The sequence below is a fragment of the Ambystoma mexicanum genome, chromosome 6q (genome assembly GCF_040938575.1).
Source record: "Ambystoma mexicanum isolate Mex_15411 chromosome 6q, UKY_AmexF1_1, whole genome shotgun sequence".
NCBI classification, from domain to species: domain Eukaryota; kingdom Metazoa; phylum Chordata; class Amphibia; order Caudata; family Ambystomatidae; genus Ambystoma; species Ambystoma mexicanum.
Genome location: NC_090937.1, coordinates 1,154,054,897 through 1,154,073,224, shown reverse-complemented (window position 1 = coordinate 1,154,073,224; position 18,328 = coordinate 1,154,054,897). Strand labels below are relative to the sequence as shown.

The window sequence follows — 18,328 nt, the reverse complement described above, 5'->3', positions numbered from 1 at the left end:
TGCGCCCGTTGCAGGAGTTCCTGGACGCGTGCTGGATTCAAACGACGGGCGGCTTCGAGGAGAGGATCACACTCGACGAGAGTTTCCGCCGAGCGGTCCGGTGGTGGGGCACCCGCGCGCATCTGACGGCGGGCATGGACTTCCAGACCCCAGACCACCAGGAGACAGTGACCGCGGATGCCTCCCTGGAAGGGTGGGGAGCGCACACCGAAAATCTGCACGCGAGAGGCCTCTGGCTCCCGACGGAGAAGTCCCTCCATATCAACGTACTGGAGCTCCGTGCAGTGTTCTGGGCCCTCAGGTCCTTCCTTCCGTCCCTCAAGGGCAAGGTGGTGAGTATCTTCACCGACAACACCACCACCATGTTTTACATCAGGAAACAGGGCGGAACCAGGTCCCCAGCACTGTCCAAGGAGGCGCAGGACCTGTGGCATTGGGCAGTCGCCCAAAGGATGTTTCTGGTGCCGTTTCATCTGGCAGGGCTAAAAAACACCATTGCCGACTCACTCAGCAGGGAGCTGCGCTCGTGCCACGAGTGGGAACTACGGCAGGATCTAGTGGATCGCCTCTTCCGACGGTGGGGCACACCCCAGATCGACCTGTTCGCGACGGCGACGAACTCCAAGTGCCGGAGGTTCGCCAGCAGGTTTCCCCAGGCGAGGAGCATGGGCGATGCTTTCTCGTTCCCCTGGGAGGGCCTGTTCCTCTACGTGTTCCCTCCTTTGCCACTGCTAATCCGGCTCGTCATCCAGCTCAAGAGGTCACGGTGCAGGATGATCCTCGTCGCACCTGCGTGGCCGAGGCAGATATGGTTCCCGGACCTTCTGGACTTGTCAGCGTCCCCGCCAATCAAGCTGCCGGTGGATGCGGATCTACTCTCCAGGGAAGGAGGTGCCATCCTCCACCACGACCTGAAATCGCTGAACTTGCAGGCCTGGCTCCTGCAGCGCTAGAGTTTGGAGGATACGACTTACCGGCCGACTGCAGAGAGGTTCTTGCAAAGGCCAGGGCGTCCTCGACTCTTAAATGCTACGGACACAAATGGAAGAGGTTCTCTGTCTGGTGCCACGCACAGAAGATTAACCCTCTACGGATTACGGCTCCCCAGGTACTGCCGTATCTGCTGACGCTGGCCAAAGCTGGACTGGCACACGCGTCCATCAAGATTCATCGTGCTGCGATCTCCCGATACACCAGAACCACGGGCCGGACGTCCCTGTGGTCTCATCGTCTGGTGAAAGAGTTCATGAAGGGACTGTTCAGATCGTTCCCGCCGGTGAAGGCGCCGGCCCCGGCGTGGGAGCTCAACGTGGTGCTGACTAAGCTCATGGGACCTCCGTTCGAGCCTCTGCACTCGGCCCCGTTGAAGTTTCTGTCGTGGAAAACAGCGTTTCTTGTGGCCATCACCTCCGCACGACGGGTGGGAGAGATCCAGGCCCTTTCCTGCAAGGCCCCGTACTTGACTTTTCACGACACGAGGGTAGTGCTCAGGACGCACCCCTCCTTCATGCCCAAGGTACCGTCGGACTTTCATCTCAACGAACCCTTGGTGTTGCCTGTGTTCTTCCCGTCGCCTTCGTCGCCGGCTGAGAGGACTTTGCACTCGCTGGATGTGGCTAGAGCGCTGAAGTTCTACGTGGACCGCACAAAGTGTTTTCGGAAGACGTCACAACTCTTTGTGAACTTTGGACCTGTCAATCAGGGGAAGGCTCTCTCGAAGGCTTCCATCTCCAGATAGCTCTCCGGCTGTATCATGTACTGTCATCGGTTGGCAAACCGACCGCTGCCTGGCCGTCCGAGAGCCCATTCCACCAGAGCGATCGCAGCTACCACGGCGTTCATTTCTGGTGTGCCCCTGCTGGACATATGCAGGGCTGCTACGTGGAGGTCGACCCACACCTTCACGAAATTCTACTGCGTCGATCGGGATTCCAGGGAGGAGTCCAGGGTCGGCCAAGCAGTGCTGCGCAACCTGTTCGCCTGAGGTGAGCCTGGTGAGGAGGTAAGATGCTTAATGTTGAGCCTTTGCCACCTCCCGTGGTTGTGCATGTGTGTACTGCTATGTATTCTTTATTCATGAGCATGTGAATCCATGCCAGACCCCATGCTGGAGAAGGAACAAGTTACTTACCTGTAGCTGTTGTTCTCCAGCATGGGTCTGGCATGGATTCACATGCGAACCCTCCCGCCTACCCCTCTGCGGCTCTTCACTTGGTCATACTGCCACTTCACATGCTTCCAAATCTGAAGATGGCTGCCAGAGGCGGTGCTTAGGTAGAGGGCAGTCATTGGCTGTGGTCAGTATGACGCAGAGACCAGTGATTGGTTATTACTACGAAAGACAGATCAGAAACGAAACTGATACTGGTTTTTTCTTTACTGAGGATTCCCAGCCTGACGACGGGGAATATTCATGAGCATGTGAATCCATGCCAGACCCATGCTGGAGAACAACAGTTACAGGTAAGTAACTTGTTCCTTACCATACATTTGACACTGCACCGGGAAACTCGGCCAACTCATACACTCTAGTCAAAAGCCTATCTAACTCAGGTTCTAAAGGGAGTGACAGCCATTGCCTCCTATCCATGTTTATCACAGTTGCGTACATCAGGAACTGTTTTTTTTTTTTTGGTAGTGAGTTCTCCAAATGGTATCGGGGTTCCCCTGTCGAACCTATCCCCCCACGTTGCTAATCCCAGGTCCTCCCATTGTCTGTCTTAGTCGTATGCCCTTAGTCTTCCGAGCACCGATTGCAGCAGAGGGCTATTTGGGAATACGATATCCAAAGGGAATATGTTTCTTTTTTTGCCAGCTTCTTGAGCGCACGCTTCCACACTACACCTAGCAATTGTGCAGGGCAATCAGTAGATGCCTTATGATCAACCCAAAAGGAGTTCCTTCTTACGGTATGGTTTCACCAGTGAGGCCAGCATAGTGATTTCCAGGTATATTTCATGTGCTATCCACTGCATGACGAATTGTAATTGGGCCACCAGAAAGTATAGCTCAAAGTCAGGGAGTTGCAAACCCCTTTTCTCATATGGTTTTTGCACGGTAGTCAGTGCGGTCATCCTCCTAGAGTTGGCCCAGAGGAAGTCCCCAAGTGCCGAACCGGCACCAAGAACGCCATAGTGTAAAGGTACAACATTCTGGGCAGCAGGGCCATTTAAAACAGCGCAACCGTGCCCGTCAAGGAGAATGGTACTTTTTTTTCCAGAGTTCCAAACCAGGAACCTTTCTTTGCAGGGCCCTGTCCGTGGTAGACATATACATGTTGCACTCATCCTGGTGTATCTCAATCCCGAGGCACTTAAAAGGAGGTAGTGCCCAAACCTGGACTGCTATTACACCCGGTTGCCCTGCCCACGACTTCAGGGCCGCCAGAGGGAATACACAAGTTAGCCCAGTTTCTTAATCCCTGACATTCCACCAAAGCCCTCCACCACCTCCAATATATATGGTAAGTTAAGACCCGAGTTATCAACATATAAAAGGATATTGTCCGCATACATAGAGATCAGATGTCGTTTCTCACCAACCTGTATAGCAGTGTTCCGATACTCTCTCCTCAAATATCCTGCCAGAGGTTCCATAGCCATTATGAACAGCAGCAGTGAGAGCGGCAATCCCTTTCTCATACCAATCTTGATGCTCGAAGCATCAGAGACCACCCAACCTGCTTTGACCCTTGCCACATGGTCAGTGTACAGCATTCAGACCCATTTTAATAAACCCTCTCCCTCTTCCTGCAGCTACTATTTGTCTGGGCTATAACATGCTGTAGCTGTCTAAGATTGTGGGAGGTATTCCTTAACCCAGTCTAATCAGGGTGCATCAACTGAGGCAGTGCCCACTGCAATAGTTTGACCAGCAGAGAGCTAAGAATCTTGGTGTCTATATTTAGCTTTGGCCCATTGGGCAGGATCTTTCCCCCTTTCCGAGTCTGCACTACCACAGCCTCTAGCATAGAGAAAGGCAATCGCCCCTTCTCATACTATGCATTCAATGTCTGCAAAGGTTTCCCAATAAACTGCTGCTGATACATCTTGTAAAACTCAGCAGGTAGCTGTGGCTCCCAGGAGACTTCTGTGGCGTAAATTGAGCTATAGCTGCATAGATTTCCTGTCCAGTTATCAGGCTATTCAGCTCTCCAGCCTGCTCTACAGACCGCTCTGGCAAATTAATGTTCTCTAGTGTAAACTCGCTATCACCCAGGTCTACCTTTACATCTTTTCCATACAAGGTTTCATAATAGCCTGCAAAAGTATTATTGATCTCCTTCCCAACCCTCCAGGTCTACCCGTACTCCTCGGTTATATCCACAATATTGGTTCTTGGGTTCTCTTGCGTGAGCTACCATGCCAGTAACCTGCCTGGCTTATACCCCTGTTCATGCAGCTTCTCAGATTATGCAGCATAATTGTGCTTACCCAGTCTGTCCAACGCTTCTAAGCACTCCTGTCTCATCACCATCAGGTGAGATTCACAGCCCCCTCCCTCAGCCAATTTCTCCTCAGAGATTTCCCTTTCCACCGTTTCTAGTGTCCTATTTGGCACAGCCCTAATCCCAGTAGACGTCATACACTTTCCCAGTATTATGATATGAAAGATATATGATAGATTATTTATATAGCGCCTATACACAATGTGTTTCAAAGCGCTTCAAGGCAAGGGCGGGAACAAGGGAAAATACGACGACATTCTTACAGGCCATGAACAGTAAGGATGTGAAATTAACTATTGTACTCTGCCTGACGACATTTCAGATAGTGCAAGAGTTAAGACATAGATAAGGAAGGGAGTGGGAGAGTGGGAAAGAAATGGAAACATACAGATGACTACCGTTCTAGGCCTGATGACATTTCTGATAGAGCCGGAGAAAAGGTGAGGGAGAGCGGTGCAGAAAGGGAGGGGAGGAACAAAACAAGCGACTATCGTACTAGGCCTGACAACTTTTCAGATAGTGCTGGAGTGAGGGGGGGGAGACAGTAAGGGGATGGTGGAGCGACAGACGAGGTTGCTATCATACTAGGTCCAGGGACAATTCTGATAGAGTAAGTGCATAGAAGAAAGTAAGGGGAGGAGATAGGAAAAAGGGAGAGGGGAGAGGGCAGGTGAGGAGAGAACAGAGAGTAAGCAGTCAAAAAGAGTGGAGAAGCAAGAGGGGAGAGCGAATACAACTGCAGAAGTCAGTAGTAACACATAATGTTGCAAGCCAGGATACAAGATGAAGATGGGAACAGCATGATTCAGGGCCACCATGAGTACAAGATGCCAAGGAAGTCCAGCATGAGTTGAGATAGGGTGACGCACCGTGAATCAATGAAGTCCATAAAAGTAAAATCCAGCATTGGCCACAAGACAGTGATACCAGAATGTATCAGGAAAGACTCCTGTGTGCGGGAAGTGGAGGGGCACAAGGGAACAACACCGGGGGACCAGAAAGGGTGGGGTGGCCTGTGGGGACAGTGTGTGTAAACCCATGTTTGTGCATGCTTACCTGCTGTCTTAGCAGGGGGTCGATCCCTGGGTCCACCTGGTCTGAACAGGTCCAAACAGGAATTGCCCTTTTCTTTGACTGCCCTTCACGAACGTCTGGCAGAGTGCCACCCTTGATCTAAGAGTTCAGAGCAGGAAGGAAGAGGCAGGGCTAAGAAGGCGGGTGGTGCGTAGGTCAGGTGACCTGGATCCACTTGCACCTGCTCCCCAGATGCAAAGGAAAATAGGCTAGAGGGCTCCTTAAGTAGGGAAAAGAGCGGCAAGCAGGAAGGCACCAGGTGGGCAGGGCTTGCTAAGTGGTGAAAGAACGGCAAGCAGGAAGGCACCAGGTGGGCGGGGCTTAGGCCAGGTGACCTAGATCCACTTACACCTGCTCCCCTATTACCACCTTAAAAGCCTCCCCAACCATTCGATAGTCATCTACGCGCTGCTCATTCTTTTCAAAGTAACCATGAACCCAATTCTTTTATTGAAAGCCATTCAGTCCGCACCTTGACTCTGCCTTCAGATGTGGGACCCTTACCCTTTGACCATATGAGCGTGGACAACAGGGTGGTGTGATCCGCCAACCTCCTGCCCATATAGTGCGCTTCGCTGTGAATACATAATCAATCAGTGTGTGCACGTCATGCGGAAAAGGAAGAGAAACCCTGAGTGTCAGGATGCTGGTCTCTCCATATTTCCCTTAGCTGAAGCAGCATCACCACCACCACCACCTCTTCCAGGGCCTGTGTGCCTCCTGATTTCTTCCGCCTAAGATAGCTGTACACCGTATTGCGCTTAATATAACTGTTGAGCCCCCTTACATTCCAAGTTACTACCTGCCAATCAGCCCTAATTAGCTATCACAATCACACTTCCTCTGCCACACCACCCATCTTCCAGCATATGCATTATGGGCTCCACTAGTGGTACACACCAACCTCCCTACACCACAGCCTCCCGCATCCTCCATTCTAACCTGTTAGACATCCAATGCCCTCTTAATAATACAAAAAAAAGAAAAAAACACTGAAAACTACCCCTCAACAGCAATTCACTATTCGAGAGCTCACCCAGTACTGTCTCTTGCCTCCCTAGTTGGGCACACCGGGCAGTCCACTCAGGGGCCCAAAAGGCAGGCAGCAGAACTGTAGCCTACCCGATACAGGTAGATTAATAATAAACCCATGAATCACCCGCCCAACAACACTCACCCACTCAACAAATGCAACCTCGGCACCACACCAATCCCAAAGTCAGTGTCCAACATTTGAAACATCGCCCAGCAGCTCAGGATACAGCATGAGTAGCCCCTCCCTTGCCAAAATCAGGGGACTAGGGCATCCCACCCTACACAGCAGCAACATCCACCCCCACAATGACGAGCAAACCTCAAGTTAGCCCAGACTGCCAGTCCCAACATCTAGGTTACATGTCGCAGCCCGTTCAAGGGTTCCCTCAGCCCTGTGTCCCTCTCGTTCAGACCCCTTCTGATTCATCGTGATATTTTGTTGATCCAGCCACTGATTCGCCCGGGGTCTCAAACTGGATTTCTCATTATATATGATCCAGTTTAGCCTGATTCATCAACATATACTGTATCTGAGACTGAACTGAGTCATGCTGTTTTCTTTCTTCTGAACCAAAATGGTGTAATCCAGATATATGTCCGCATTATTCCTCCTAATCTTCCCCTAGCCTTGAATACCTCAAGTTGCATTCTTTATTTTTGTAGTTAATCTTAGCAATGATAGGTTGCAGTGGCGCACCAGGTGGAGGCCTCTTGGCCAACGTCCTATGCGCCCTCTCCCCCGGGAAACCTTGCAACAGCTCTCTAGGCCTTATTTCTTGCAACAGCATTTCTTTCCACAAAATTCAACGGGTCCTCCCTCAGGAAGGCCCAGGATCCTGATATTATTTTGTCACGCAGTCCCCTCTGCATCCTCCACTCTGTCCTCTAGCGTCGACGTTCTCACCAGCAGACTATCCACTTGCACCTTCAATGTCTCGGTCGCCGTTTCTCACCAGTCTCCGAGACACTGACCCTCTCCGACAATGCACGCAGGTCCTGGCGCATTAGCAAGACATCCACTCTCACCCCTATTATCTGTCCCAAGGAGGAATGGAGGGCCGCAATCGTATTGTACCCTCCGCAGAGGGAAATTACTGGAAACCATCCACAGTGCCCACAGGCGACACATCCCATGGCTTCTGAGTGAAGTTATGCATTTTAGCTTGTCTAGAACGTTTGTGGGAGGTCCAGAGAGACATGAAGTGCATTGGAGACACGTGTTCATTTGCCCGAAATGTGGACCCAGCAGCGGTCCACGTGTTTACTGCCTCGGTCTCTGTGCAGCACGCTATCCTCCACACCTGTCAATGAGGCAGTCCACCAGATTAGCCCCAGTGAAATGCGATTCACTCTCCTTAGCCGCTTTATGTTTGTGCAAGGGAAATCATTGGTGTGCCAGGGAGCCGGTGAGGAAACGCCTGGCCTTGCCGGATACCACTGCGGCTCCACTCCGATCTGTGTGCCTCGCTTCTGCTTATGTGCCAGTCCCCTGCGCCTTCTCTTAGGCGGGAGAGGCGTCCTCAGTGGAGAGTCCAACCCTAGCTCCTCTATCGCTCTCCGTCGCCTTGTACCACCGTAGCTCAGGCCCCATCAGCGCCATCTTGGATCCAGCGAATTCAAAGCCTCCCCCTCCACCCAGTGGAACTATCTAACCTCCACACATGATCAGGGGCTCAACCGGAGGAGGATTCCTTCTCGTACCCGATCCCCACCTTGGTGTGTAGAAAGTGACCCTAGAAGAACAGGCTAATGAAGGATATTCAGGTTGCCGGGATGGAACTTTGCTCAGACACATCCTCATGCCATGCGCTCAAGCCTCACGCTGTATCGCGTGCCTTTATAGAAGTCGAAAAGAGACGTAATGGCAGGGGGACTTCAGGAGAAGTCCCTCTGCCCACCAATAAAGAGATAAAGGAACTAAAAAAGATGGGGGAGAGGGCAAAAATGTGAGGGGCCCCGGAATCCCCAAAAATGTAAATCTTAACAGTGCAATTATAGCAAACATAGTCTAAGCTCTATTAGCTCTTCTAGGGCTCTAGGTCTAAATTGCCTGGCTAATCATGTTTTGAAGTCCGATAGGGAGGCGTGGGCTGCCACTCTGTCTATATTGTTTGCTAATGTTGTAGCCTCTGGAGTCTTTCTGCCCTCGTGGTCCAGTGCTCGCATTATTCCTATATTTAAAAGAGGCGACAGATGTGATCCATCTAGTTGTCGACCAATTGCGCTTCTTGACGCTGATGGCAAAATCTTTGCTCAATGGGTTGGTAATTAACATGACCCAGCAGCTGGACGGGGTGGTAGTGGTAGATACAAGGCTGTTTATGAGCTTCAATCGACCTAACAGCTGTCTTTGATGCCCTGGATCGTGGGCTAATGTGGATGAAACTTGCCAGCTGGGGAATACCTGCTGGTCTCCTTAAACTACTAATTTGGCTACATTCCAGTACTGGTATACGAGTACGATTGAATAACGATGGGGATTTATCAAGAGAAGTTCTGTCTATGGGGTGGGGGGGAGGTTAGACAGGGATGTGTTGTCCCCCTGTGTTTCCAGCCTATATCTGGCTGACATATTGGATGCCCTAGTGGAAGCCTCATTGATTTCCCCAAAGTTGCTACACCTATACTTCCAATGGCTCGCTTATGCATACAACTTTTATTTTATTTGATGCCATTAAAGTCGGCCTGCAACGACTAACTCTTTTGTTGACTATATGGGAAAACACTCTTTCAAAGTAACCCTGCCAAACCGAAAGTAATTAGATTTTCTAATAGCACATATTTTTTTTTCCTTGGGATGGAGTTTGGACGACTCTCCAGTTTCATGACTCATTGATCTATTTGGGTTTTCCAGTACTCGGGAGATCTTCATTGCAGAATAGTATCTCATGGTTAAATGAAACCATCAGGAAACTGATTAACCAGATTAAAATGACTGATACAAAGTTTGGTAGATTTTTCATCAAATCCGTGATTTAAATACTATGAAGCAAAAATCATTCCTAAACTTCTTTATGGAATTGAGACACATCCATATGCCATCCTAGAAGACCTTCCGGTATTCGAGGGGCGGATTTGGAAACTTATCTTAAACTTACCTATGAGTCTCCCTGTATCGGCCATCCATTATGACATGGGTCTAGTGTCCCTTACAGCACGCGCACACTGGAAAGTTCTGTATTTAGTGAGGAAAATTCTAATACTGCTAGAGGGCAGTCTATGCAGATTTAAGATTTTTATGTGGCACAGTGCTGTCCTAGAATGGAGGCTTTGAAAGCCCTGAATCACTTGATTATTGATAAACTTGGCTGTTCTTTACAGTATTTGGTAGAATAACCAATTAGGTTAAAGTCACTATTATATCAACATGACTGGATGTCAACAGTTGATAAACTGCACGCCTATCCCACATTGGTCCACTTGAGCGCGGAACATAATAGAAGGGGCACGTTGGCCCCTTTCCTTAGTATATAAGGAGACAAAGTGACCTGAGCGATCTTTACCTCATTCCGTTGCAATTGTGTAGAGGCGCTATATAAATAAACTATCATATCATATCGTATCTGCTTAACTCTAAAGAAAGTATACTAAAATGTAGCACGATCTCTGCAGATTTGGCAGTTTGCATGTTCTGTGAGACTGCAGACATTATTTGAAACCTCTAAACATTGGGCGACAAACTGCTCTGAGTTGAACACTCTACGTAAACTTAATCTGGGAAAATGGGCTGCCCGAGCGACCGGCTCTGATACGGGTGAATTTTGGAATAGCTTCCTGGTGGGTAGAACCAAGTCAATTGTAGTCTGAATTACATCTTTTATTAAAGCATTGAATTTAGAGGAGTTTTTAACTGAATGAAGCTTTAATAATGTAATGAATGCTCTTTAATATTGTATAAATGTTGTTAATATGTTCTTTTATATGTATTTAAATTAATGCTGATTTTACCGTTTTATATTGTATGTTTTTTATGTAAGTATTATTAAAGGTTGAATTTTTTCTGAACCATACAAATGTTCTTAGGAAAACGTCTTTCTTTATTTGTGGATACGGTTTGTTGTCCTCGCAGTACGATTGTTTTAGAACGCGAATGCTCTGTTGAAATGGATTTCTAGAATCTGCCCTGGTGGACAGATTTTAGGAGGTCGCCCTAGTTATGATGAACAGGGAGCTCTGAGAGTTTAGCCAAACCCCAGTCAAGGTAAGTGGATGAGTATTCAAAGCTTACTCTCAGGACAGCTTGAGTGGGGGGAGGGGGGTGTGCCCAAATCAATGAGTGCACACAGAGTAGCATACAATAATCGAATTTGGACCGTTATACGAAAGTTATTTATTTAAGGCCTTTGGAACACACTGTAAAAATGAAATTAGCAGGTAGTACTATCACACGAAACTCTATAATACAAATATATCCAATCGTCATTAGATTCACTTAATGGCTATCCGCAAATAAACTTATCAAGCAAATCAGGTAAGTACTGTAACAAAATGAGGGAAATCGGTCACAAGTTCAATACCCTTACTTTAGAAGTCCAAATCCTAAGATCATTGGGGCCTTGTGCCCAAAAGCCACAAGTACGTGTTCTTCTTCTAAAAAGGATGCAATGGGCTTGTGGTGGTGATTAGTTTCAAACTATTAAGTTCTACAACAATTTACGCAAGGCTAAGCCAGGGACTGGATACTGAACCCAGATTCGACTACCAAAGGTGAGTGGAGGAAACAGTGTTAGGGAGAATTCTCTGTAAGGCTCATTTCCCAAACCTAGTGAGTCCCCCAGCAGCTTTGCTGGATTTTTCGGGTTTATTTTTTTCTCTCCTGCTAAGAGTGAGATTCTTTTGCTCCCACTCTTAGACATGATTTCAGGTGTTCCTTTAACTTTCCATGTGTTTTATGGGCTACGGGGTCTTTTACTCCATAGGGTCTCGTGTGTCTTTTTTGTGATGTGGGTTACACAGCACCCTCCGTGCCGTAACCCAGGGGTGTCGTAGCGACCCCCCAACATAGACTCCATACCCTGGGACTGACTACTGTCTCCCAGGGCATGTAAAGTCACCATTGGCTTTAGTAGTCCCAAATTATGAACAGAAACCAGTACAAACCATCATATTGTGGATGTACTGGTGGGGGCAATTCGATTGCCCCGGGGTCTGTTGTTCGAGGGGGCACGTCTCCGTCCGCCCTGATCGAGTTTTGGCTGGTGGCAGTGGATACTACTTTTTAAATTCGACCGCGAATATATCTCTATGGGATTTTCCCATTGTTCGAGGCTACCAACTTTAATTATTTAATTCTTATAGCCTCGAACATAGCGCCGGTTTATTTATTTAATATTAATTCACCGGTTGGTATTTTTTGCCAGAACTCGATTCTAAAATGGCGTTTGTGTTCTCTTCTGTAACTCCAACCCAAGTTGAGCCCTTTGTTCCACTTTTTTTCTGGCTTCTCCACAGAAGCCTCCAAAAGTGGTGCCACTCTGTCTGGGTACCACAGGGGGTGTGGGAGGGGGTTTAGGCACCCTGGACTGAGTTACCTTGGTAACTCAAGTCGCACTCTTGTGTGATTGGCCCAAGTGGTGAGCCGGCCGGCTCACTACTTAGCATGTTTGATTGACAGCTAGGCTGAGTGAATGGGGGTGTGCTGCATAAAAGCAGGGCTTTGGGGACTGGAACTTCAGAAGTCACCACAGGACCTAAGAATCCGATGAGGGAGAAGCTGAGCCGACCTGCAACAACGACATCACCGGTGTAGCCCTGCTGAACCGTCTCACCACTTTTCCCAACGACCGAGATCTCCAGTCCGGAGAGTCTTCTTCCTTTGACTGGTGGGGATAACCAGTTTCGCCTTCTTTTCACCTTCCTGGAGCATCTCGTGGCCGCCTTGCACGTGCAAAGCACCCAGGCAACCGGAATACCATGGTTTACCACTACCACGAAGAGAAGGGTAGTGCCTTTTAACCGATAACTCTGCGGCTGGTTTCTTCCCTGGCAGTGCAACGACCTTCATCTTTCCTCCATGGAGAGACCTCTTCTTCCTCTGGACGAAACACCGACTTGCACCTGCTGCCAGTAACAACTTCCCCCGCTGGAGCTTCCTTCACACTTAAGGTACTGTGTCCCGCCTGGCTTCCCTTGCGACAGATCGTTCGGGGTGACAGTAAAGCCTCGACTTTCTAACCTGGGCTGGCCTGGGGCAACTTAGCTAACGTTTCCTGACTTGAATTTCATCCTTTTTGTGCGAACTATCTACAAAGACTCTCTGGGCATAACCCCCTGGTGAAACTGGACACCTTCTGCTTGCTCTCTCCAAGAGTGGGCCTTGCAATTGACTTCCTTGCTCTCCAGTAGAACTCTGCCTATCCTGCCTTACTGTGGTTCTTTGAAAAAGTATTGAAACTTGTGCGCTTCTTTAACTCTGCCTTTTTCCCTCCCTTTCTTTACAACTTATTAGAGTGTCATTTTATGGTAAGCGCTCACCTCTGTCTGAAAATAAGTGGTGTTTCTCACTAAGACTTGTCTAATAAGTGAATAGGGTTGTATATATATATGATAGCGACTGTGTGTTGAATTTACTTACCTCGTTTTTACTAGTGTAAATCACAAGTGTGTTTTTAAATAAATAATTTATATACTTTTACACCAAAGCTCTGGTCAGTGTTTGTTTGTCCTACTGTGTCTCTGTACCTATTGTGTATACTCTGCATACTGCCTAACTCTTCTTGAGGGAAGTCTGACTGCTCAGCCACAGCTACCAAGTGAATCTGTGTGGTACAGACTGCTACCAAGTGGGTTTACTGCCAAACACCTGTAGTCTTAAATCTCTTGCAGTGGCCCATAAGGGAACTGCACAGGTTTCTGCCTAACACACAGGAAACAAAGAGACTTGTTCATAATGTTATCCTTTGAGGGACGAGGGGGACGGGCACACAGATGCTTACTTACCCCCCTGACTCTGATTTTCCCAGATGCCTTCGTGGATCGTCTTGGGGCTTGATGTTCTTCCCTTTGTTCTGGTTGCCCAGGTGTTGCGGGTTAAAGATTCTTACGGTCGGTTGCAAATTCAAGGTGCAACCTCTTTGTGCAAATGAATGCAATGCAGTGATGCAGGCCGCCTTGGGACACTTAACACGGTGGAGGAAGGCGAGTTCCAGCTACAATCACCGTTTGCAGGCGACAACAGGCGTCTTTCCAGTCACGGTCACAGCTTCTGCTCCAGGGCAGGTTCCCTTGAAGATAGGAAGCTGGAATTAGGGTAGAAGGTGACTTGTGGCACAAGCAGGCAACCGCCAAAGTTCCGAACTTTATCTCAGAACAGCGATGCTTCTGGCGAGGTAGCCCATTAGTCCATAGCACAGTCCATGGACACTTCCATATTCTCTCAAGATCTGGATCCTTGAGAAGGCATCCAGACTAGTTGATCCCACTAGCTAGCCCAAGGGCTGTAGCACCGCTCAGGATCTTCGGAGATCAGGCAGTGGAGCAGGGCTTCACCGGGCCGTACACTGAAAGGGATGCTGGACCACTCCAGGAGTCGTCTTTGGCAGTCTGCTCTTCTTGGAGGGATTCTTGGCTCCAACGTAAATCAGACGAATTGCTGCAGAGGTCCTCCTTTCATCACAATTCATTCTTGACAGCAAGCCGAAGCCCACCAATTGGAAGGATCCTGCACTATTCAAGCAGCCAGAAGTTGTCCAATCGGGGACAACTACTGGTTTCACATCCGCCTCAGAAGTAGACTTTCTAACACCAAGGATGTGGACTGGGGGGTTAGACTGTCCCATCATCCTTCCTATCTCTCTCTCTCTCTCTCTCACACTTTTCCCGGGCAAGTGCATGGCCTTATAAGAACATTCTTGACCCGAGAAGGCAGGAAGACCAACCTACAATATGGGCAAAGAAGAAGCAAAAATCTTGTGGCACGTCCGTAATAGGAAACTAGCCACATTTGGTAGCCACACGCGGTAAATGCAAATGTGCACACCAAAAATAATGCGAAAGTGTAACTGCTGCCACCAGTTTGTATTTAGGCACTGTAAGGAAGTCATGGTATCAAACAGTAAAACGGACACAAGTGATAACATTTCAAGGCTGTTTATTGAGCGTCAATTGGGTTTGAAAAATGCCTATCTAATCCTAAATCTAAAGATGGGAGTAAGCTATGACCATCAAATAACGCAGTCCTAGTCGAGTCTGTCAAAAATAAAAGGGCCTATACTAATAAACCTACTGCCAAATTCTTACCTCTAAATACAATTAGTGTGGGAAACAATGTTATGCAAAAGAAAAGTGTTCAAGAAATTATATGTCAGGATATGCAAGCTGTTGGCTTCCCTTCCCCACATTTTGAGCACCTGACAAAGCGGCACTCTCGAGCTTAGCACACACTCTAGCTTCTTTAGTATGAGGATGCAGTTCAAAACTCCAACATCAGGACTTTGGACTGTGCGTAATATTTTGCTCGACCTGTCGCAGGACCACTTGGATTATCAATTACTCGTTCTCGTCTTGATGTAACCCTTTTCTCACTTTAGACACTTCTCAGCTAGATATCTTACAGAGACCTTTGATTGAGCACCCTCGCGATGCCGGACTACTCTGTCAAAGGTATTGTATCGTGCTTTTAAAGTTCAATCGCTCCTCAGCAGTTCAACTTTACTTGTGTCTCTTATCACATGCTTCAACACAGACTGGCCCTGCATCGGTCTCCCCAATTTACCGGCTGTGTTGACTTCACTGATGCTGCTTTGTTCTTGGAGTCAAGGACCGTACCACAGCCGCTTTTGATTCTCCCCACCTTGATTATGGACACGGGATGGCCCTGGTTATCTCCGACACACAATGCAGGTTTCTTCAGCCTGTTTTCCTGGTCTTGCGCTTTCTATTTTTGAGGCTTCTGGAAAGTGACGGTTCCTTTTTGAAAAGTTCAAGGAAACTTCCTTCCTTGCGATCCCCTTCTGTTTTGCCGTCTTTCTTCTCTCGTTCAGCTGCCGTCTCAAAACTGATGTTAACTCGTGTACTTTACCTTGGTCAGAGTGTGCTCTCGTGCTCCGCCTTTTATCCGTGTGGGGCAGCTTAATGGAAGTCGTGTGTGTGGGATGGTCAGTAATTGACCTGACCATGGTATTGGGACACGTCGGGTTTACTACTCGGGTGTTAGTCTGTTTTCTCCCATAGAGGGCTGTCTGTGTGAAAGTATTTGTGTTGTAAAAGAGGGGGAGAGGGTAGATTCCTAAATATCCTGCCTGGTAGGGTGGGGTAAAGGTGTTACAGGGAAGGGGATACCGCGTCTCGCCATCTGGTGTCCCACTCCCTGAAGACCCTTAAACCAGGTGATCCTCCCACACTGGTCCACCCCCAAGAACTGGATCCAAAAGCGATGGCCGTGTCCTGGCCACCTGCTTGACAGATCCCCGAGCAGTAGTGGGTGAGACACCTTCTGGTTTCTCACAGCACATATCAAAGTAACCAAAAATCCCTGTTGTAAAAAAGCTAGAGTGATACAAAAGTATCCCCCTTGCACTGCATTGTAGGGTGCTGTGTGCAATGTTAAAAATCGAAGAATTCAAAAATGGAAACCAGGTTTCCCAGCACTGATAATCTAAAGGACTGATCAGTTTTCCGATAACATGTGAGCAAAAGGCAAGGAAAGTGAAGCTGAAGCCTTTACATCACTTTAAAAAGTCAGGACAGGATCAAAAACGGAGCAAAACGAACGGGGTTCCATAGGAAACTATGGAGGGAACGTTTCAAAAAGAACATCTTTCCGGACACTGTGGATCACGAAGTTTAGCCACTATCATTAGGAATACAAAAGTGCAGATGGTGTTTTCTGTGGTAAAACACTTCACATTTACAGTTCAGTAACGTGCACTAGGATACACATGAATCCCATAATATGATCCAATCCTGTTTTCAAGTTTCAATAGTGACACACCAGGAAAATAACTGAATTTGGGCCATGTAGTCACATATCTAGCTCCTGGAGAGTGCTTCTCCTCGTCTCTATTCATCAGATCTCATGATTAAAGAGCAGAATCTGGCACATATTACTGGTATCCAGAAACACATTGTGGGTGAAAACATTATTTGTTACAACTCTAAGGAAAACTGTTTGAAAATCAAAAAGTTGTAATTGTACAATCAAGTATCCTCATCGATAATGTGAACAATTCAGATTATAGAATTCGCCATAAAGCTTTAATGTAGAGTGATGTGCTGTCTGCTTAAAACGACATTTTTATTAGACAGAAACTGCAGTAAAAAGTAGTAAAACTCATTATAACATGCCAGTCTGCTTAAGAAGTCTGTAACATGGGAAAGTGGGTAAGCCGAAAGAGTGTGGACTTGTGACTAGTGGAGAATATCATGGGAGTGGAGTAACCAGAATGTTTGTAAGTGACTGTGTAAACTCTACCCATGAAGTCTGCTTCATGCTAGTGGGGAATCTTATTCTCTGCCACTCCACGATCAAATGGTCTATCACCGCTTATGCTTCATTGTTGTGATACGATCCTCTTTTTCGTTTAGCCACGTTCAAGCACAGCATCAGTATTTCTGAAGGGTCCAGGGAAGGTTGTGATGGTTGCCATTTGCATGTAAGTATGAACAGCTTTAATGAGCAGATACGTTTGTGGAGTTTCAATTAATGAACAGGTTGTAGGGAAATCAAAGAGGGCTAGGTAATAAGATAGGCGAAGCATATTGCATAGGTATAGTTGAGTAGTTCAAAAAGTTGGTAATTAAATAGAAACAATTATGTCATACTATGGGTTTGTAATGTGTTTAATGCAGATTTAATGGTTTGGCACACCCTGGCTTTGTAGTTTGGAAATAGATTTTTAATGATGGAATCCCTTGTTTAAAGATATTGTAAAAACATACTACGATTGTAATATTAATGATTATTCAAAACTCTTAACAGTGGTTTCATTTTTGGAAAACAAATTTGCTTTTTAATTAATGCTTTTAGCACACTGAAACACATTATTTAATTCCTTTTCATGCTTCTCATAACTGCTGCAAGTTGGGCCTGTTTTATTGGAAATTGCAAAGCATTTATTAATTGTTACTGAAAGGACAGAAAGCATAGTAACAACGTATCTATGTGATTATTGCCACCCCCATAATTACGACGGGCGAAAATGCCGATTTTGTTTTTAACACCCTTTACACCACATACATATGCGGGGGGAGTCCCCCCATATTACCAATATATCACATACCCACCCACATATATAAATGGTGCAAGGGGAGGAGGGGTAAGGGGGGAGTCAGCATTTTCGGCCGTGGTAATTGTGAGGGCGACATATTGGCCCATTACCGTAACAACTATAGTGTTGGCACCAAATACCAGTGACCCCCGATGTGTGGTGTCATCGCTAGTAAAATAGCATATTCCTCACGAGAAATGAGACGACTGGTAAAGCCGACTGAGCTGGAGAACAACAAAGCCTACATCTTCTAACATACCACAATATAACCATTATGCTTTTTAACTTGCATAGAAGCTGGGCACCAGGTCCATTGCTTGGTGTGTTTTTCTTGCGGACTGTTTTGGTTACTGTCTTTTCGTTTATCCATATTTCGCTATAGATGCAATTTGAAGCATCCCAATTGCGTTCACTTCCCTACTATCGTTTTTGAATGTGAACAGAATATTGACAAGTTTTCAAACTGGGTGTCTGGGTTATCCACCCCATCCTTCCGTTCCTCCAGCTATCATATTTAAATACTGTGCACTAGGGCAAAAAGGGCAAAAGAACCAACCCCTATGGA

The 18,328-nt window shown here is 47.3% G+C and overlaps 1 protein-coding gene across 1 annotated transcript in view; it reads left to right on the top strand.

The window, feature by feature from the left end:
• The window catches only part of SLC30A9 (solute carrier family 30 member 9), a 1,100,681-nt gene that overhangs the window by 315,595 nt on the left and 766,758 nt on the right, over window positions 1–18,328 (top strand). The window contains exon 8 of the mRNA XM_069631745.1: window positions 17,081–17,148. Within this exon, the coding sequence (XP_069487846.1) occupies window positions 17,081–17,148 (68 nt within the window). The remainder of the gene's footprint in view (window positions 1–17,080; window positions 17,149–18,328) is intronic.